The following is a 20,256-nucleotide window of genomic DNA, read 5'->3' as shown; positions in this document are numbered from 1 at the left end:
TGGAAGACAGTGTGGTGATTCCTCAAGGATCTAGAACTAGAAATACCATTTGACCCAGCAATCCCAGTACTGGGTATATACCCAAAGGATTATAAATCGTGCTACTATAAAGACACATGCACATGTATGTTTATTGTGGCACTATTCACAATAGCAAAGACTTTGAACCAACCCAAATGTCCATTAATGACAGACTGGATTAAGAAAATGTGGCACATATATACCATGGGATACTATGCAGCCATTAAAAAGGATGAGTTCATGTCCTTTGCAGGGACATGGATGAAGCTGGAAACCATCATTCTGAGCAAACTATCACAAAGACAGAAAACCAAACACTGCATGTTCTCACTCACAGGTGGGAATTGAACAATGAGAACGCTTGGACATGGGGCAGAGAACATCACACACTGGGGCCTGTCAGTGGGTGGGGGGCTGGGGGAGGGATAGCATTAGGAGAAATACCTAATGTAAATGACAAGTTGATGGGTGCAGCAAACCAACATGGCACACGCATATCTATGTATCCAACCTGCACATTATGCACATGTACCCTAGAACTTAAGTATATAAAAAAAAAGATAAAAAGAAAAAAAATCTTTTACCTTTTTCCAAAGTGTTGGGATTATGGGTGTGAGCAACCACATCTGGTCCTTTTTTTTTTTTTTTTAATGGAGGTGAAATTCACATAAGTTTGACCATTTTAAAGTGAACAATCAGTGGCATTCAGTACATTCACCATGTTGTGCCAACACTATCTCTGTGTAGTTCCAAAACATTTTCATCACCTCAAAATGAAACCTTGTACCCATGAAGCAGCCACTTCCCATTCTCCCCTCCCCTTAGCCCCTGGAAATCGGCTTTCTTTCTCCACGGATTTACATATTCTGTATATTTCCTATAAATGGAATTACACAATAGGTGACCTGTGTCTGGCTTCTTCCACTTAACCTAATGCTTTTGAGGTTCAGTCACATGGTGCCATGGATCAGCTCTGCTTTCCTTTTTATGACTAATACTCCACTGTATGTCCATATCACCATGTGTGTATTCACTCATTAATCTATGGACACAAGCCTCATTTTTAAGCACTTCAAATATGTTAACTCACTGAATCCTCACCACAAGGACAGATTCAGTTATTACATATTGATAGAATGAAAACTGAGGCACAGGTAACATGCCTAGGATCACGTGGCTATGAAGCAGAAAGAGGACTCCAGCCGAGGCAGTCTAGTCCCAAAGTCCTCTCCTTCCTAGTAACCACTATGCTCTCCTGCCTCTCAGAGAACAACCCACAGAGCACAACACGAGGGCTAAGCTGTCTGGTCTGTCTGGTGAAGCTTCAAATGCTGTTCATTTCAGATAAGGGGAGGTTCCTGGGCTGCAGAGGCTTCCTAGAGGAGGAAGACCATGTAAGGTCTAACTCAGGGCAGGTCAGGATGGTGTGAACTCACTCTGAACACAGTCACCGATGGGTGTTTATGAAAACTGGCTCTGGAACTCCCACGGGGAAGGTTCTTATCTTTGCCTGCACAACACAGAGCCCTCTGGGTAGACTTCTAGACCCAGGCCTCTTTCAAATACATTAGAAACCTCAGCAAGATAAACTATTTTCTGTCTGGCTGCATCCGTCTATCTGTTTAGAGAGCGGGACATTTCCATCTTCCTCTCTCCAGGCATCCGTGGAAGTCTTTCCCACAAGCAAGACATCTTGGTGAAATTTAATGCTGCAGAGGGAAGTGGTTTTCAGGAGAGAGGAGTCTGTTCCCGGAACTGTAGCACAAAAGCTAGAGGCTGAGTAGGAACATCTTAAACTAAGTCCTCAGTCTTATTTCCAGTTTTCTTCCTGTAGATCGGGGCTTAGGATACCCTGTCACATTTTCTTCACTCCTCCACCAGGAATTCCTAAAGTCCGTGCTCTTGGATCCTGGCAAATCCAGGAGGCTGGGGGATGTGGCAAGCTTCAGCAAGACTGCCTGGGACCAACCCTGCAGCCTTAATTTCCCAGGCCCACTCAGTCCAGCTGGCCAGCAAAGGCAGGCGGGGCTTCCGTGTCCACACATGAGAATGACCTGCAGCTGTTCTTTGTCCAGGCTGAGGTCCAGGATTCCCACGGCAGCTCCTAGGAAATCTTTAAAATTAGGTCGCGGGGCCGGGCGCGGTGGCTCACGCCTGTAATCCCAGTACTTTGGGAGGCCGAGGCGGGCGGATCACGAGGTCAGGAGATCGAGACCATCCTGGCTAACACGGTGAAACCCCGTCTCTACTAAAAATAGAAAAAATTAGCCGGGCGTGGTGGTGGGCGCCTGTAGTCCCAGCTGCTCTGGAGGCTGAGGCAGGAGAATGGCGTGAACCCAGGAGGCGGAGCTTGCAGTGAGCTGAGATCGGGCCACTGCACTCCAGCCTGGGCGAAAGAGCAAGACTCCGTCTCAAAAAAAAAAAAAAAAAAAATTAGGTCGCGGATGAGCCTGTCAGTAGATTAGGTAAAGAAGTTTTATGAAGTTGAGGGTGAACCATCTGGAGGGTGAACTGGCTGCTGTGATTCTAGAACTGGGGGTGGTGCCTAGCAGCGCGTTTGTGAGAAGACACAGCCAGGCTTGGTATATGATGTGGTGTGTGTGTATATTCACAGGCATCGTGGAGCATATACACTTTTTTTGTGTGTGTTGAAATAAACCTTACAGATTACAAAGTACTTTTTCTTTTTTCTGAGACAGGGTCTCTCTCTGTCGCCCAGCCTGGAGTGCAGTGGTACAGTCATAGCTCACTGCAGCCTCGATCTCCCAAGCTCAAGTGATCCTCCCGCCTCAGCCTCCCATGTAGCTGGGACTACAGGTGTGTGACACCATGACTGGCTATTTTATTTTATTTTTGTAGAGACGGAATCTCACAATATTGCCCAGGCTGATCTCAAACTCTTGAGCTCAAGCAGTCCTCTCGCGTCAGCCTACCAAAGTGCTGGGATTACAGGCATGAGCCACCACGCCCAGCCAGATTACAAAATACTTTGACATCTTTTCTCTACAGCCCTCAGAAGGAGGCAGGGCAAGCACAATTAAATCCCATTACAAATGGGGTGACTGAAGCTCCATTCACGGCTTGCCCAGGGTCACACAAAGAATGAATAGCAGAGCCCTGAGCCTGTGTGCTTCCCTGTGTGCCAGGCTGCTTTACCCAGGCATGGGTGCACCTTGTGCATGGGACATTTCTTTGTTGTGTCCTGAGTACATTAAGCCACTCAGATATTGCTCAGGTGGAGTGAGGGGAAAATGTTTTCAGGTTGTATTAGTCAAAACAAAATACCACACACTGGGCGACTTTAAAATCATACATTTATCCCTCACAGTTCTGGAGGCTTGGAAGTCCAAGTTCAAGGTGGCAGCTGGATGGGTTCCTGGTGAGGGCTCTCTTCCTGGTTTGCAGACAGCCACCTTCTCTTCGCATCCTCACTTGGTGGGAAAAGACAGAGGAGAGAAAGAGAGAGAGAGAGAAATGAGATAGAGAGAGAGAGAGAGAGAGAAATGAGATAGAGAGAGAGAGAGGGAGACAGAGAGACAATGCTCTCTTTTCTTACCAGATCTATAATGAGGGCCCCACCCCATGACCTCATCTAACCGTAATTACCTACCAAAGGCCCATCTCCACATACCATCACATTAGGGGTTAGGGTTTCAACATAAGAATTTGGAGAGGACATAAACATTCTGTCTACAACATGAGTGGCGATCCATCTCTTCCTTACCTCTGGTAAGGGGACCACACGCTGCAGCCAGTGAGACAGTGGCATGTTCTTGTTACAACTCGATCTAACTCCCCCAGAAGAGGAGGCAAGGAAGGCGGACAAAACTGGGAGAGGGAGAGAGTGTTAGGAAGAGAGTAGGGTGGCCAGAGGCAGCAAATAAAATATAAAATGCTTAATTTTGAATCTCAGATAAACAACCAATAATGTTTTTTAGCATAAGTATGTCCCAAACTAAGCTTGGGACATATTTATGCTACGAAATTATTCGTTGTTTATCTAAAATTCAAACTAACTGGGCATCCTGTATTTTAATCTGGCAACCCTAAAAGGCAAGGGCCAAAAATGCCGGAGGCAAGCCAACGGATTCCAGGAGGGACAACTGCTGGACTTTGGACTGATGATGCTCTTTTTATATATTTAACTTTCTAAAAAAGCCTCTTTTCTTTCTTTTTACCAGCTTTTCACTAGCTTTTTAAAAATTGTGGTAAAACATACATAACCTAAAATTCACCGTCTAAACCATTTTTAAGCATACAGTTCAGTGGGATTAAGTAGATTCACACTGTTGCGCCGCCACCGCTACCACTCATTTCCAGCACCCTTCCATCACCCCAGCCTGAAACTCTACCCATTGAACACAAGCTGCCCATCTCCGCCTTGCTTCCCCATTCCTGGCGACCACTGCTTCTGTCTCTGTGAATTTTGACTATTCTAGGCACTTCACAAAAGTGGACTCATACGATATCTGTAGTTTTGTGTCTGGCTTCTCTATTTAATTCTTAAAGGGGGGGTGGGAACTAAGCAGATCACAAGGGAGCTGCCCACAGAGGTAAAGACAAGGTCAGGTAGGCTGAGAGAGGCAGGAAAGCGGGTCAAGGTGTAGGGCTGGAGGGCAGGGGCGGGCCCTGGGCCTGGGCTGGGGGTCCTGCCCCGGGGCGCACCCCGGGCGAGGGCTGCCCGGAGGAGCCGAGGCTGGCGGACAGCTTGGCCCTGAGCTTGAGGGGAAGGCAGCGATGGGACAAAGGACGGAGGTCTGGGAAGAGGGTCTGCAGAGCAGAAAGCACGGGTAGGGGAGGCCCTGCGCTCGGAAGACAACGGATGGGAGCCGTGTGCACGTCGGGAGCTCGGAGTGAGCGTGAGTTCCGTGCCCAGGCCCGCGACTCGGCCCGCCAGGACAGCGCTCCGGGTCGACGGGGTCCTGGAGCCGCGCTCGGGGAGGGCGCAGCGGAGGGTGAACGGCGGCGTTAGGACCCGGAGGCGCGGGCGGACTGTGAGCGGCGGGGCTAGGACCCAGCGGCTCCGGCAGAGCGGAAGCGGCGGCGGGAGCTTCCGGGAGGGCGGCTCGCAGGTGAGGAGGCGTCCGGGGCCGCGGGAAGTAGGGTCGTGGGGGCCTGGCGGGGCGAAGTAGGGGACCCGGAGGGGCTGGAGGGAGGCGGGCGGGAGGCCCGGGACCGTTCCTGACCGAGAAGCCTGCGCCAAGCTGGTGTTCCGCGGCCGCTGCCCGGTGCCCGGCTCCACTGCGAACGCCGCCGCTGGGCCCCGATCGCCCGGGAGGCGTCTTGGGCTCGCCCCGGAGCTTCCTCCCTGGAGCCGCGCCCTGCACCCGGCCTTGCCCGGCCCTAGCAGGGAAGCCAAGGCTTGTGGGGCGCAGGGACCCGGGCTCTGCGGGGTCCCGGTTCCGCCTCCCCACTCCTGCGTCTTCCCGCCCCGGCCGGGTTCTGGGAAGCCTCGCGCGGCTCTTCCGCAGCTGCTGCCCGCCCGGAGCTCCTGGTCCCTCGTAGGGGACCCCACTTCTCTGACACCGCGTTGGGTTCCCGGGGCCTACAGCGAGGCCTGTAACTCCGGGAGAGACCCTGGAGCGGGGTGTGGGAGAACGGTCTGGAGGAAGGGCTCCGAGCACTCCGAAATTATAAACCGTGGTCCCAAAGAGGCGCGCTGTGTCTGCATGTTCCTGGGAGTGCACGGTTTACATTCTGTAAAGCAGTGATGTCGACTAGAAATATTGTGCGATACACATGTACAAGTTTTGTCACTTAAAAAGAATTTGAAAAAACTTCATAGATGCAAAAAAAAAAAACCCCACCATTATTAAAGAATACTTAGGCATTTATGGAATGCATTGAAGAGTTAACGAAATGGATAGGCAGGAAATATCGCAGACCTAGAATGAATTGCAGTTACCCACTGTGGAACTGAGGAGCTAGGGTTTCTCATAAAACTCCGATAGAAGACGACTTTTGATAAATTTTTTTTTCCGCCAACAAAATCCCCTGTCTTCTCAACTAGTTATTGTCTGTCCACTAAATAAGAGATGGTCCGTCACTTCTTCAGATGAGCACTACAGGCTTTTCAAAAGATAATTGCTAATCAACCCCTTTGTGCCTGGGTTTTCTTATTTGTAAAAATAGATAGTACTACCTAACTCCAAAGTGTGTGGTGAAGACAAACAATTGGGGTGATGTATACTAAAGTAACGAAAGTGTTGACCACACACTACGGGCTGGTTAGTGTTAGATTCCCTTGTTTTTCCCTCAGTATCAAAAACAGATCTAATTTAGGTTTACATAAAGACAAAGTATCAAGATAAGGTGACTTACAGTTGGTACTACTAACAAAATGTTTGGGCTAAGATTTGCATTATTGCATGAAAACAACAAAACATATCAATAACAAAAAGCTTGGAATTCAGACAACAGATCCAAGTTTGGGCTTGATCTCAAGCTAGTGTTTTGATGTTGAAAAAATGTTATTTGGTCTTTCTAACCCCATTTCCTTATCTAAAATTGGGGATGATGATAAATTCACTGATAATAAGAGTTAAATGAGATTCTTGAGGAGTCAGAATGGTTCTAACGTATGTAGGTATTATTAGCAGTCATACTGTAGCATAAGAAAATACCGTCTGCTGAAAGAGGGATAATAAAGATTATCTACATGGTCATCATTTAAAAGCTACCAGATATAGGAAGAAGGGGCCATAAAATGATAACGTTATGATTATTAATTTTGATTCTTAGGTCAGAGTCCATTCTAGGATATCTCCTGCCCAAAAAGAGCAGAGACTCATTTCTTTGGAATCACAGGACGCTGAGTGAGAGGAAAGAAAAAGAAAAGAAATATTTAAGTCACATATGTGATTTCTAAAAGTAAAAAGAAACAGATGAAATTAGCAATATATTTTTAAAATCCAGTATATCCCAAATATGGTTATTTTAGCATGTAATCAATATAAAATTATATTTTACATTCTTTTTTTCTAGTCTTTGAAATTTGGTGCATAGTTTACACTTATGGCACATCTCAATTCAGACTATCCACATATCAAGTGCTCAGTGGCTGCATGTGCCTGGTGGCTACCATATTGGACAGCACAGGTCTAAGGATTTCATTCCTGCCACAAGTCCAAACTCCTAGCTTTAATTTTGAGTGTTTTTAACAAACTGGCCTCTGTTTATCATTCTTTCTTCTAGTACTTCCCCAAGGATGATTGTACCCTCAGCACTCAAGACCGCTTGCTGTTCCCCTACACACTTTTTGTTCAAGCTGTTTCTTTTACCTGGAATGCTGTCTTTGCACCTTCTTCCTGGACCTGGTTCACTTTTGTTGCCCAGGCTGGAGTGCAATGGCGCGATCTCGGCACACTGCAACCTCGACCTCCCCGGTTCAAGTGATTCTCCTTCCTCAGCCTCCCGAGTAGCTGGGATTACAGGCATGCACCACCACGCCTGGCTAATTTTGTATTTTTAGTAGAGATGGAGTTTCACCATGTTGGTCAGACTGGTCTCGAACTCCTGACCTCAGGTGATCTGCCTGCCTTCGCCTCCCAAAGTGCTGGGATTACAGGCGTGAGCCGCTGTGCCCAGCCGAGAGGCACACATTCTGCTAAGAGCTTTTTCCTGACTCCCCTAACTCCAAAAGGGATTTGTCACTCCTTAGCTTTGTACTCATGACTGGATTAGAATGAATTTAATTTGAGTTTAGTTGTTTTTGAGACTCTCCCTGGCTAGTGTAGTGTCTTATTCGTCTTTGTTGTGATCATGGCCTGCACCTAACAGATGATCAGTAGATGTTTGCAGACAGAAAGTAAACCACTCATCAGGTGTATTCAGTCCCATTCTTGAACGGGCTTGCTGCCTCCTTTTTGAGATTTGTGTATGTACTCTTCTTTCACGCATATGTGTGAGCAAACACACACACAAGAAATTCATCTGAAGATGTGCACAGGAAATATCTTGCATCTTTACCCCCTTTGTGATCTTACATATGGGAGAACTGAGGCACAGAAATAAGTTAGGACAGCCAGCAAACTTGCGTCAGTATAAATACAAAGAAGGGGAGGGAGGAACATGCTTGAAAGGGGTGTGGTGGTCTCAGAGGGTTAGGTTTCTCAGTTGGCTGGGCATCAGCTGGCCATGCTTTAGTTATTTGATGGGAGGAAAAATAAGTGGGAGGTGAGGAGTAACTCCTGGGCTCTGATGAGTATTCAAGGCAAGTACAGATCTGGAAAGCCTGTATGCAAAGGAGGAACTCACTGAAAAGTGCTGGCCTGAGGAGGGCAGAAGGGAGGGCTGGGGAAGCCAGCAGGGGGAGCAAAGGAGTAGGCTCCAGCTGGGTGAAGATGTTGGTGTGGTACGTTATGTAAAATATACAAATTATTATTGGGAATAACCACGTCTCAGCAGTGCTAGTTCTCAGTTTGGAGAATGGGAAATGGAAAGGATCAGATTCAGAGACAGCAACTTACTCAGGGTCACAGCATTTTAAACCCAAATGAAATCTCCTAGGCCCTTCATACCAGACTCATCCATCCTTACCTACTTGTGTTGCAACCAAGGGCCCCACTGTAGTGCCTAGGGGAGCAGGTCTAGGGCACAGTGCCAGGCCTGATTAATGTCTTCCTTAGCATTTTCCAGCGAGGGGCTGTGATTAGGCCTATTTATAGGGGCCTGGTCCCTTAATATTCTGCCTGGTGCATCTCTTGCCAATCAAATCAGTGCTGTCTGCAGTGTGATTGCTGCTTTAGTGGCACCAGGGAGAGGAGTTAATTAAACCCAATATAAATAGACTCTGCCCTCACTTTGCAATTCCAGGAGTGTTTTTCCTTCCTGTCCTCCACCCCCACAGGCACCTCTTTCCTCTTGGCCCCCTAAGCTCTAGCCTGGGTGAGCAGGGCTGGATACTCCTATACCTAGAGTCACTAGCCACTGCCCAGTCTGTTTCAGGAGCAGGCCTCAAATTCCTCAGGGGTTAAAGTGGGAAGAACCCGTGTGTGCACATTTTTTGTGCTTTTCCAGAACTGGGTACCATTTGGCAGTTGATCAGGCAATCTCCCCCACTACCCCATTTCTACCCCTTTGTTTCCAGCCTCTTTTTTCCTCCGCAACCAAGGTTTCTTGTTTATCCAAGGTAGGGAGCTGAACTGAGACAATGTATGGAAAGGGTACCTGGCAGGTAGCAAGCAACTTGTAGGGGGTCAGAAATGTTGCACCTTCTCTGAACTCCTCCATTGACCCTACAGATTCCCCAGTCCCTGGTCCTGCCCTTTACCTCATTCACTCAGCAGGCATCAGCAGAGTCCCATCTATGCGCTCCTGGCCTCTCACCAAATGCTCTGTCCCCTACTCCCCTATCTGTGCAGGCTGAAGCTATGTGCATAGTTGGGATGAGGGCTGTGTTGTCTCAACACCACGCTGCCCTGTGGTGGGTGGGTGCAGGTGGTCGTGGGTGGCTCTGATGCTCCGGCTCCCACCCACAGGCACCATGACTCCTGTGAGGATGCAGCACTCCCTGGCAGGTCAGACCTATGCCGTGCCCCTCATCCAGCCAGACCTGCGGCGAGAGGAGGCCGTCCAGCAGATGGCGGATGCCCTGCAGTACCTGCAGAAGGTCTCTGGAGACATCTTCGGCAGGTGGGTGCTGCCACCCACCCCCACCTGATGAGAGGGCCATCCCTGTCCTGGGATATCCCAGCAACACACCCTCTGGGAGCAGCCCCCTTGGGGAATCCTGGTCCTGGGGAACCCATCTGGCTTCCCTGTGTGGGAGGGGCTGAAGTGAGAGCCCAACTTGGAAGCTTTTACTCCTGGGAGTCCGAGAGCTCAGTCCCTTCCACCCCACTTAGCCTCCTGGTTTCCTGTGGTGGCTCTGCTCTCACAACTCGTGCTTTTCCTCCCACTGGAGGGCCTATTCCTTCACGTTTTCCTGCAGCCAGCAAATATTTACCCAGCAGTGCTGGTGTGCAAGGCAGTGTGGGAGTCTCTATATATCCAGCCACGGATAAGGCAACATACCTCTCCATGGAGCGCACATTCTGGCAGGAGAGAGAGACCTAAATAACCAATACATGATTAGTTCTTCAATAACAGTTGTGACAAGGTCTATTGATAATATTTTGTAATCACTAATATTCATATAAACCGTGCACCACCATTGATTTGAGTGCATTAACTCACACTTCATGAGCAGGCACTGCCGTCATCTCATTTTATAGATGAGGAAACTGAGGCACAGAAAGGCTGAGAGACCTGGCCAAGTGACAGAGCCAGGATTCAAAGCCATAGATCATGGCCCCGGGTTATGTAGGTTATTACTGCATCTGTTCAGCGGAGATGGGGTACTGTGAGGCTCGTCATGGGAAGCCTGGCTTGGTCTCAGGTCAGGGAAGGCAGATGTGAGGAAATGACATTTATGGTAAAGTCTGAGGGTTGAGTGGGTAGGTTGGGAAGAACATTCCAGAAAGAAGCACATGAACTACAGCCTGGAGGTGGAGGACCTAAAAGGAAGCCAGCATGGCTGGAGCACAGAGTGGCCATTGAGGGAGGCGAGCTGGAGGGGTGCAGCTTCTTGTATTGGCAGCGCTGACCTCGCACAGTCCTTGGGCTCCAGTGTCTTCACTCAGTGTTTATCTAACATGAGTGAGTGAATGGTGTTTGCTGTTTTTTTGGCAAAGGTCCCAGGGGTTGTCGGGTACACAGGTCCTGTCTTTGGCCATAAGCAAACTGAAATGAGGCTTGGTCTCCTTCCCAGGATCCCACACCATGCCTCACATGGTAGACCCCAGCGGGAAGTATGTGACTGCCTGACTCGGGTGCCTCTCGTGGTCCAAGCCATCCCTGCCCTGTCCCTTCCCTGGTTGTCGCCAGACCTGGAGCCCCTGCTCCTTCACTTTGCAGCCTCCTCTTCTGTCACCAACTGGGAACCCACCTCTTCCTGAAAGTCCTCCCCCACTGACTCACCGGCTTGCCCCAAGCTTGTCAAGAATGTCCCAGTAACCAGGGCACACGCACTGAAGTGACTGAGGGGTTACCTTGGAGTTGATGCCTTGGCTCAGATCCAGCTCCCCTGTTTTCTTCCTCTGTAACCTTGGACAACCCAACCCCTCTAAGCCTCAGTGTTCTCATTTGTGAAGTTGTGGTAATAATGGTAATAATGGTAATAATTCTTCCTGGTAGAATTATTGTAAATATTAAATTAATCAAAACATGCAAAGGAATGGAACAGTGCCTGGCACCTAGGAAGCCTTCAGGAAATGCTATCTCTTCCCCGTTGATGATCTTGACCCGTACACTGCCTTTGGTTGCCATTCATGAACCTGCCACCAATAGTAACAGAAAGTGCTGGATGCACCTTTTGTGCTTATCGTTGTGCTAGATGTGCCCAAGGGACGCCTAGGGAAGAGGACGCAGGTCTTTAAGAGCCATCAGCTCCAGATTGTGGCCACCCCATGTCCAGCACTTAGAATGGAGGCCAAAACCATTCCCTCGGAAATTGTGTTTCCTTGCCAAGATGGGGACTGCATGGTTGCCCTTCTCTGAGGGCAGCCCTGGATTTTTGGCATCTTTCCTTTCCTGTCCTGGTACTTGGCACCTTGTAGACAGTTGCATGTCCCCTGCCCAGGGATGGGATGAGGAGAGGGCAGGAAGGCATTTCCTGGGTAGTGGAGTGCTGCGTTCATTGAGTGTGGGTTCTCCAAGCTGCTGGCACAGCCCAGGGAGGGCCGGATGCCTCTCAGGAGCCTTGGGCCTGAGTCCTGGCTCCCTCACTCCTGGGTTCCAGGTCACTGCATCTGTCTCTCCACCATGTGCTCCACCTCGTGCTGGACCTTAAGAGATACCAATTATGTGGCTGACACTGTGTCCTAGAGGCTGGAATGGGAACACATAGGGCGAGATTGATTGTTAATTGCTAGCATGAACCGCGTGGGCTTCTCAGGGTCTAGAGTGGAGAGAAATCGGTAAGAATTGGTGGCACGCCTGTCAGAACTCCCCAAACCAAGCTAAGCAAAAATTAAACAATCAGTAGAGCAGCCTTCGGAGTAAGGGCTAAAATGATGTCCTCAGGGCCTGGTTTTGCTTTCCTTCCATGTCAGTTTGCTTCTTTGGGTCTGGCTGCATTCCCAGACAGGCCATGCTGTCGTGGTAGCAAGGTGACATGACACAGGGTCAGGTCCAGCAGGAAAGAATGCTCTCCTGTGTCCCCACTTCCTCCAGAAGCCACACTTACCCATCCCACCTGGCTTGGTCCTCATGTCTATCCCAGAATCCATTACTGGGGCCAGGGGACTATGACACACCACTTGGCTTAGACTGAGGAACTCTGTGGGCAGCCCCACCTGAAGCTCTGGGACTAAGCCTGCGAGAGAGATGGATTCCCCAAGGGAAATGGGGCCATTGCTTGAGTAAAAAGGAAATAGTTGCTGAAGAGGAAAACCACGTGCTTACTCCACATAGGGCAGACTCCTGGAAGAGGGGGGCAGGGTAGGGAGGTGGATATGCAGGTTGCCCTGGTGGGGTCTGGAAATGGGGGCCGCGGGCTTGGAGAGAGGCCTCAGTGTGGCTTGGAACGTGGTGTATGGTGGTCTGCCATGAAGGCCGGCCTGCACAGGGGTGGGAGGGGGGTGCTTCTGCATGGGAAGCACAGACAGCGCTGCCTCTCCCTTGCACTCATCTCTCGGGGCATGAGAGGCTGACTTTCCGTGAGCCTGTGGGCCAGGCCTCTTTGAATGGGGCTGAGGGAGCTTTGCCCTGGTTCCTTTGTGTCCCCACGGTGCCACGGGAGGCTCCCTGGCAGGGTGTGGGGCAAGGCAGTGAGTGAAGAGTTGGGGTGAGTGAGTTAGGGCCCACGGATTACTCAAGACAGGACTTCAAGTTGATTCAGGAGTGTTAGGGAGCTGTGATTGGATTTTAAGCAGGGCAGGGCTGGCCCCAGTTTTCTAACCAGGTGTTGAATGAACCGGATGGACTCTGCCAGATCCCTCCGTGCAAGGCTGGAATCAGTCCATTGTTCAACTGTGCCCTTTGGGGCTGTGGTTCATTTGGCTCTGATTTTCCTATATGTTCTCTCCTCCAACCCCCATAGCTCCATCTTGTCTACAGGATTTTGTTAGAAGCCGTCGAAATCCTGCTGACTCGAGATGCGCTGTGCTGCATGTTCTCCCCGGGCACAGCAAGCTACTAATCCTGTTACAAAGAGAAATGCTGTACACTTCGAGCAGTGCTGGCCCCTGGGACTCACCGCGGCCTTTTCTAAGTGCTTACAGACTCTCTGTGTAATAATCCATTCCAGAAATTTTCCAGGGCTCATTGTTGAGCTTGGTGTTCGCAACTTTGAGTGATCAGCCCTTCTGTCCTTTGTGGGAGCACCAGGACAGAGCAGCCTTTGTCCCTCCCCAGTCTCAGTTCCCTCCCACTGCCCCTGTGGACCTCGAATGCAGAGCTTATGCACCTACCGAAGGTCGTGTCAGCACCCAAGGCAGAATGAGGCTGCCTTGGGAACTAGGGTAAATTAAAACAGCTTGTGCTGGAGGACCCTTTACAGCAGATGAAGGCCTCTCCCCAGCCAGAAAAGATGGAGCACACGCTGGGTGGTGGCCCCGCTTCCTCACTGGAAGGAGATGGTGCTCTTCTTTTTTCTTTCTGAATTGTGGCCACCTTCATACCAGTCTGTCATGGAACACTTAAGCCGCTTGAGTGCCTGCTGGTACTCCCAGCCCTGCCATGCCTGAGCCCCCTGCACACAAGGAGCCAGGAGTAATCAGGGCAGACCCATTAGGGCACGGGGACTCCTGGATTGTGAAATTGGCTCTCTGGGGGCCAAGGCCTTCTAACGTTGGTGGAAGTGGCTTTGGCTTATTGGGTCCGATTCTAGGCCATTCATTCCAACCTTTAGAGACACCCCAGCTTTCCCAAGCCCAGAGTCTGCAGCCCCTCCACCATCCCACACCCTCCTCCTGCCTTTCCTCATGAACCCCAGTCACGCCTCTGCCTTCTCAAACCCCTCCACCATCCCACACCCTCCTCCTGCCTTTCCTCATGAACCCCAGTCACGCCTCTGCCTTCTCAAACCCCCCCACCATCCCACACCCTCCTCCTGCCCTTCCTCATGAACCCCAGTCGCGCCTCTGCCTTCTCAAACCCCTCCACCATCCCACACCCTCCTCCTGCCTTTCCTCACGAACCCCAGTCGCGCCTCTGCCTTCTCATCCCTGCGCACCACACAGGCTCGCTCGTGCCCGGTGAGTGCTGAGGCTGCTCTGCACGTGGAGTGTGGCCCTGTGGGCAAGGGCTGGGCTCTTGGAGGTAGGGGAGCTACAGGGGCGACTGGGAGGAGGATGTTGTTACACACGCATCAGAGTTAACTTTGCAGTGAGAGCGGCCTTGCTGCGGCCAAAGAACATGGAAAAGCATGAGTGGGGTGATGTGCCTTAAAGCATCAGACACTTGGGCCTCGGGCACCAGGAGCCAGCCACAGGCATGTCTGGGGAAATGGTGTTCCATGAGATGCAAGCACATAAGAATGCACTTGGCACATCTGGGGAACAGCAGGCAGCTGATATCACTGGGCCCACCCCGCACCAGGGAGGATGGAAGCAGGTGAGGAGCTAGACCACACTGAGGCGGTGGTTGGGACTCAGGGTTTGCTCAGTGAGCCGTTCACTATGTGCGGGGGCAGTTCCCCGTCTGAATTTAGGTGATGACACTCAGGTCCAGCCTTGCCAGTCTCAGCCTCCGGTCTCCATTCCCCCTCTGCAGAGGCTACTTTGTCTGCTGCACGTGATCATGAGGGGTTGTGAAATGCTTGCCCCATCAATAGCCATGTGTGCATGTGTAAATACCATCCTCTGTGTGCCCTGGAGGCTGTCCTTCAGATAGCATGTACAGGTGGCAGCATAGGGCCTGTCCCTACTGAGAGTGCAGGGAACTCAGTACCATCAACTCCTCGACCCTGCAGGTCAGATTATCCTTGTAGAGGCCCCCTGGATGGCACCAAGATCAGCCCTGGCAAGCAGGTGACCCTGACTTAAGAGCCCTTGCCTGAGGGCCTGGCCTGGCAGCTCTGCTGTTAGGAGCAGGAGGTGTGCAGGGGGTGGGGAGCAGCCCAGCCTCTGTGATCTTCTCCATGGCAGGATCTCCCAGCGGGTAGAGCAGAGCCGGAGCCAGGTGCAGGCCATTGGAGAGAAGGTCTCCTTGGCCCAGGCCAAGATTGAGAAGATCAAGGGCAGCAAGAAGGCCATCAAGGTAGTCCCCATGCCCCTGTGTCCTGAGGCTACTGGGCAGTCCCTCCATTTCCCCGTGCCTCTGAGGCTGCCCAGTCTCTGCCCTGCTGCCCACCTCTACCTTGGGCTTTCTTCTCGCCCAGGCTCCCAACTCCACCCTCTCCTGCCAAGCAATCCTAGCCCTCTGAGCCTCTTGGGGCCCCCTCAGACTTGTCCCTGTGTCCACAGGTGTTCTCCAGTGCCAAGTACCCTGCTCCAGAGCGCCTGCAGGAATATGGCTCCATCTTCACGGGCGCCCAGGACCCTGGCCTGCAGAGACGCCCCCGCCACAGGATCCAGAGCAAGCACCGCCCCCTGGATGAGCGGGCCCTGCAGGTCTGCTGGCCGCGCACATAACTTAGCCTGTCACACACCAGGAGGACTGGATACTGGGGAGGAGCCGGGGCCACCAAGGGTTCTGTCCCCCAGAGGAGGCTGACCGGGATGGGGTGGCAGCTGATTAGGCCCGGCACTAAATATTCACCATCCCTTGGCCATTCTGGCCCTCCCAGGAGAAGCTGAAGTACTTTCCTGTGTGCGTGAGCACCAAGCCGGGGCCCGAGGACGATGCAGAAGAGGGACTTGGGGGTCTTCCCAGCAACATCAGCTCTGTCAGCTCCTTGCTGCTCTTCAACACCACCGAGAACCTGTATGGCCAGAAGGCAGGGCCGAGGGGTGTGGGCGGGAGGCCCGGCCTGGCTTAGTGGGGACCCAGGGCATCAGACACAGGTACAGCACATAGGCCAGGAGCCAGGGGGTGACGGGTGGCTCGGCTCGGGAGGCCTGGGACCCCACGGTGCACACTGTGCCCCTGATGATGTGGGAGAGGAACATGGGCTCAGGACAGCAGGTGTCAGCTTGCCTGACCCCCATGTCGCCCCTGTAGGTACAAGAAGTATGTCTTCCTGGACCCCCTGGCTGGTGCTGTAACAAAGACCCATGTGATGCTGGGGGCAGAGACAGAGGAGAAGCTGTTTGATGCCCCCTTGTCCATCAGCAAGAGAGAGCAGCTGGAACAGCAGGTGGGAGGGGCGGGACAGAGGTGGAGACAGGTGCAGTGGCCCAGGGCCTTGCCAGAGCTCCTCTCCAGTCCAGGCTGTTGAGCCCCTTATTCCACCCATGGGAGGTGCACACAAGGTCTTGTTGGCTGCCCCTGCAGGTCCCTGTCACCTCTCACATGTCCCTGCCTAATCTTGCAGGTCCCAGAGAACTACTTCTATGTGCCAGACCTGGGCCAGGTGCCTGAGATTGATGTTCCATCCTACCTGCCTGACCTGCCCGGCATTGCCAACGACCTCATGTACAGTGCCGACCTGGGCCCCGGCATTGCCCCCTCCGCCCCTGGCACCATTCCAGAACTGCCCACCTTCCACACTGAGGTAGCCGAGCCTCTCAAGGCAGGTGAGCTGGGCTCTGGGATGGGAGCTGGGCTGGGGACCTCCCTGCTCACACACCTTCTTCCCTAGACACCCCACACTTTGTGTTTCAGACCTACAAGATGGGGTACTAACAGCACCCCCACCACCCCCACCGCCCCCACCACCTCCCCCAGCTCCTGAGGTGCTGGCCAGTGCACCCCCACTCCCACCCTCAACCGCGGCCCCTGTAGGCCAAGGCGCCAGGCAGGACGACAGCAGCAGCAGCGCGTCTCCTTCAGGTGGGAGCAGCTCTTTGAGGCCACCTCATTTCTGGCGTGCTCAGTGCACTCGGGTGTATTTTCTGTGGGTTTGTTAAGTGGTCAGAAATTCTCAATTTTTTGAATAGTTCCCATTTCAAATATCTTGTTCTACTTGGTTCATAAAATAGTGGTTTTCAAACTGTAGAGCTCTGGACTTCTCACTTCTAGGGCAGAGGGAGCCTGAACAAGTGAGGCTCTGGGTTCCCCATTCTTAATTAAACCAATGGAAAGAAGGGGTCTAATAACCAACTAAACTACAGCAACACATTTTTCTTCTCAGCTTCACTGTTGTATCTCCCAGTCTAACCCTAGCATCCAGAAGTGGCACAAAACCCCTCTGCTGGCTCATGTGTGCCACTGAGACTGTCAGAGCATGGCTAGCTCAGGGGTCCAGCTCTGCAGGGTGGGGGCTAGAGAGGAAGCAGGGAGTATCTGCACACAGGATGCCTGCACTCAGGTGGTTGCCGAAGTCAGTGCCCAGGCCCCACACAGTCTCCAAAGGTCCGGCCTCCCCAGCGCGGGGCTCCTCGTTTGAGGGGAGGTGACTTCCCTCCCAGCAGGCTCTTGGATACAATAAGCTTCCCCAGCCCTGCCTGAGCAGCCTTTCCTCCTTGCCCTGTTCCCCACCTCCCGGCTCCAGTCCAGGGAGCTCCCAGGGAAGTGGTCGACCCCTCCGGTGGCCGGGCCACTCTGCTAGAATCCATCCGCCAAGCTGGGGGCATCGGCAAGGCCAAGCTGCGCAGCGTGAAGGAGCGAAAGCTGGAGAAGAAGAAGCAGAAGGAGCAGGAGCAAGGTGAGCGGGCCCTGGAGCCTGCGGTCGGAGGGCCTTGGGCAAGATCGCCTCCTTCCCTCCAGCCCTGAGTCCACTGGGTGCTTTCTGCCCACCCCCTGCTCTTGGCAGCTGGCCCCTGCTTCTCCTAGGGCACATGCTGGAATCCCTGGGCCGCCACCAGAGGTCCTCAGCCCTCCTGCCTGGGCTATGGCTCCTTCCTGGTTTGGGAGCCATAGTGGAGCTTTCCTCTCTAAGCTCACCCAGCTCAAACTGTGACAGGAGAATCTTCTTCGACTGCCAAGAGCGGTCCAAGGCAATGGTCAGCCACTGCAGCCTCCTGAGATATTTTTAGAGACTGGACCTGAGGCCTCTTGAGGCTACTGATGATGCCTGCTGTGAACGCAGACACTGGTGTGATGTGATGCGATGCCTGCGCCTGCAGTGGCAATGCCCTGGGCACTATGGTTTTGAGCTTGTACACAGCGCTGCTTTTGCCTTGCTCTGTGACCCCAGGCAAGCTGCCTCACCTCTCTGGGCCAGTTTCCCCATTGTACAGTGGTGCTGCACACCCTGGCCCTGTCCCCAAGGTGGCTGGGAGGTGGCTCCTCAAACAGCCGCTTTCTCATCAGCGCCCGGTGCTGGGTCAGGGATCGACTGAGGCTCTGAGCTAACTGGGAAACACAGTGGCCTTGGAGGGCTGGGGAGTGTCATGGGGCTGGGGACAGGGAGCCACCGGTCACATGTGACTGAACTCTTCACCCCAGTCTGTGGCTTTCCCGTTGCAGTGAGAGCCACGAGCCAAGGTGGGGACTTGATGTCGGATCTCTTCAACAAGCTGGTCATGAGGCGCAAGGGTAGGAGGCAGGGCCGCTGCCCGCCCTGGGCCGGCACATTGTAATTGTGTCCTGCCTTTTTCTTCCTGTATTTAAGTCTCTGGGGGCTGGGGGAAGCAGGGTTTCCCACCAACCACCCTCACTCAGCCTTTTCCCTCCAGGCATCTCTGGGAAAGGACCTGGGGCTGGTGAGGGGCCCGGAGGAGCCTTTGCCCGCGTGTCAGACTCCATCCCTCCTCTGCCGCCACCGCAGCAGCCACAGGCAGAGGAGGATGAGGACGACTGGGAATCCTAGGGGGCTCCATGACACCTTCCCCCCCAGACCTGCTTCCCTGGGAGGGGGCTCCATGACACCTTCCCCCCCCCCCAGACCCAGACTTGGGCCGTTGCTCTGACACGGACACAGCCAGGACAAGCTGCTGAGACCTGCTTCCCTGGGAGGGGGCTCCATGACACCTTCCCCCCCAGACCCAGACTTGGGCCGTTGCTCTGACACGGACACAGCCAGGACAAGCTGCTGAGACCTGCTTCCCTGGGAGGGGGCTCCATGACACCTTCCCCCCCAGACCCAGACTTGGGCCGTTGCTCTGACACGGACACAGCCAGGACAAGCTGCTGAGACCTGCTTCCCTGGGAGGGGGCTCCATGACACCTTCCCCCCCAGACCCAGACTTGGGCCGTTGCTCTGACACGGACACAGCCAGGACAAGCTGCTGAGACCTGCTTCCCTGGGAGGGGGTGACGGAACCAGCACTGTGTGGAGACCAGCTTCAAGGAGCGGAAGGCTGGCTTGAGGCCACACAGCTGGGGCGGGGACTTCTGTCTGCCTGTGCTCCATGGGGGGACAGCTCCAGCCAGCCTGCACCAGTGTGTTCTTCTCTAAAGAGGCTTCCAGAGAAAATGGCACACCAATCAATAAAGAACTGAGCAGAAACCAACAGTGTGCTTTTAATTAAGGACCTCTAGCTGTGCAGGATGCAAACGTCTCGGGGTCAGTGACTGCCTCCTGCCCCTGTTGGTGCCTAGGCAGTGGGGGCAGAAGCTCCCAGCTGACCTGTTTCTCTGGGATGAGAGGGAGGAGAGAAGGGCAGTCAGCAGGGGCAGCTGTTGCAGATGGGAGGAATAGTCTCCCACGAAAAAGGTTTCAGTGACAGACACGGGGTCTCTAAAAATAGTCATGCTGAGAGCCTAATGGCCCTTGGCACAATTGCTGGTGTTGGGGTTGAAGATGTCTTCAAGTTTGCTCAAGTAGTTGAGAGGGAGGGAGGTGCCATCGACTTGGAGGAACTGGCACCAAGCCAGGGAGATAGAAATCCAGGCAAGGCTGTGGGGCAGGTTAGGGAGCAAGGCTGCAGAAGTGACTCAGGAAGAAGGTGGGGGAGGTGACAAGCCCCCAGGCAGGGGCCCTGTGGCCATGGGGATCTTTTTAAATAGAGACTAGGGGGTGAATAGTCCAGGGCAGCTAACTTTAGTTATTATGGAAAGGGCAGAAGCAGATGGGTGTCCTCCGTCTCGCTTCTTAGAAGGTGGGCAGGACAGAAATGGCAGCCTCCTGCAGAGGCCCAGTGAGAAGCCTGGCCCTCTGCCACGCAGGATGGAAGACAGATTGGATTCCACAGAGGGGAGCTGCCCTGGGAAGATCTCACGGATGGCCAGGACTCACCATTTCTTTGGGATTCCCCTGTTTTCTCCAAC

General features: G+C 52.9%; 2 protein-coding genes and 1 non-coding gene across 10 annotated transcripts; 1 reads left to right on the top strand and 2 right to left on the bottom strand.

The window, feature by feature from the left end:
- Positions 1-3,258: 3,258 nt before the first annotated feature.
- On the bottom strand, positions 3,259-9,252 carry LOC107972869 (transcription initiation factor TFIID subunit 4-like). Its single transcript, XM_054674903.2, has 3 exons — positions 9,190-9,252; positions 3,746-5,566; positions 3,259-3,452 (listed from the first exon to the last, which is right to left on the bottom strand). Exons 1-2 carry the CDS (start codon positions 9,250-9,252, stop codon positions 4,514-4,516), a joined length of 1,116 nt encoding a protein of 371 aa, XP_054530878.1. The 3' UTR covers positions 3,259-3,452; positions 3,746-4,513.
- MIR1302-5 (microRNA mir-1302-5) lies at positions 3,911-4,047 on the bottom strand. Its single transcript, NR_049211.2, has one exon. It is a non-coding gene; the product is annotated as a microRNA mir-1302-5 (primary transcript).
- Positions 5,006-19,495, top strand: LOC741303 (WAS protein family homolog 2). 8 transcript variants are annotated; one of them, XM_063802974.1, is made up of 13 exons: positions 5,066-5,093; positions 9,501-9,654; positions 14,390-14,616; positions 15,150-15,261; positions 15,468-15,614; positions 15,791-15,927; positions 16,165-16,300; positions 16,478-16,679; positions 16,768-16,935; positions 17,597-17,749; positions 18,514-18,582; positions 18,723-18,885; positions 18,934-19,495. In XM_063802974.1, exons 3-12 carry the CDS (start codon positions 14,429-14,431, stop codon positions 18,854-18,856), a joined length of 1,446 nt encoding a protein of 481 aa, XP_063659044.1. In that variant the 5' UTR covers positions 5,066-5,093; positions 9,501-9,654; positions 14,390-14,428; the 3' UTR covers positions 18,857-18,885; positions 18,934-19,495. The 8 variants fall into 8 exon arrangements, with proteins under 8 accessions (XP_024209485.1, XP_063659048.1, XP_024209489.1 ...); XM_063802976.1 differs by having other exon boundaries at positions 5,060-5,093; positions 18,723-19,495; XM_063802973.1 differs by having other exon boundaries at positions 5,060-5,093; positions 13,103-14,616; positions 18,723-19,495.
- The last annotated feature ends 761 nt before the right edge of the window (positions 19,496-20,256 follow it).

This window comes from Pan troglodytes, chromosome 21 (genome assembly GCF_028858775.2).
Source record: "Pan troglodytes isolate AG18354 chromosome 21, NHGRI_mPanTro3-v2.0_pri, whole genome shotgun sequence".
In the NCBI taxonomy this organism is placed as follows: Eukaryota; Metazoa; Chordata; class Mammalia; order Primates; family Hominidae; genus Pan; species Pan troglodytes.
This window is presented reverse-complemented; position numbering and strand designations above follow the sequence as displayed.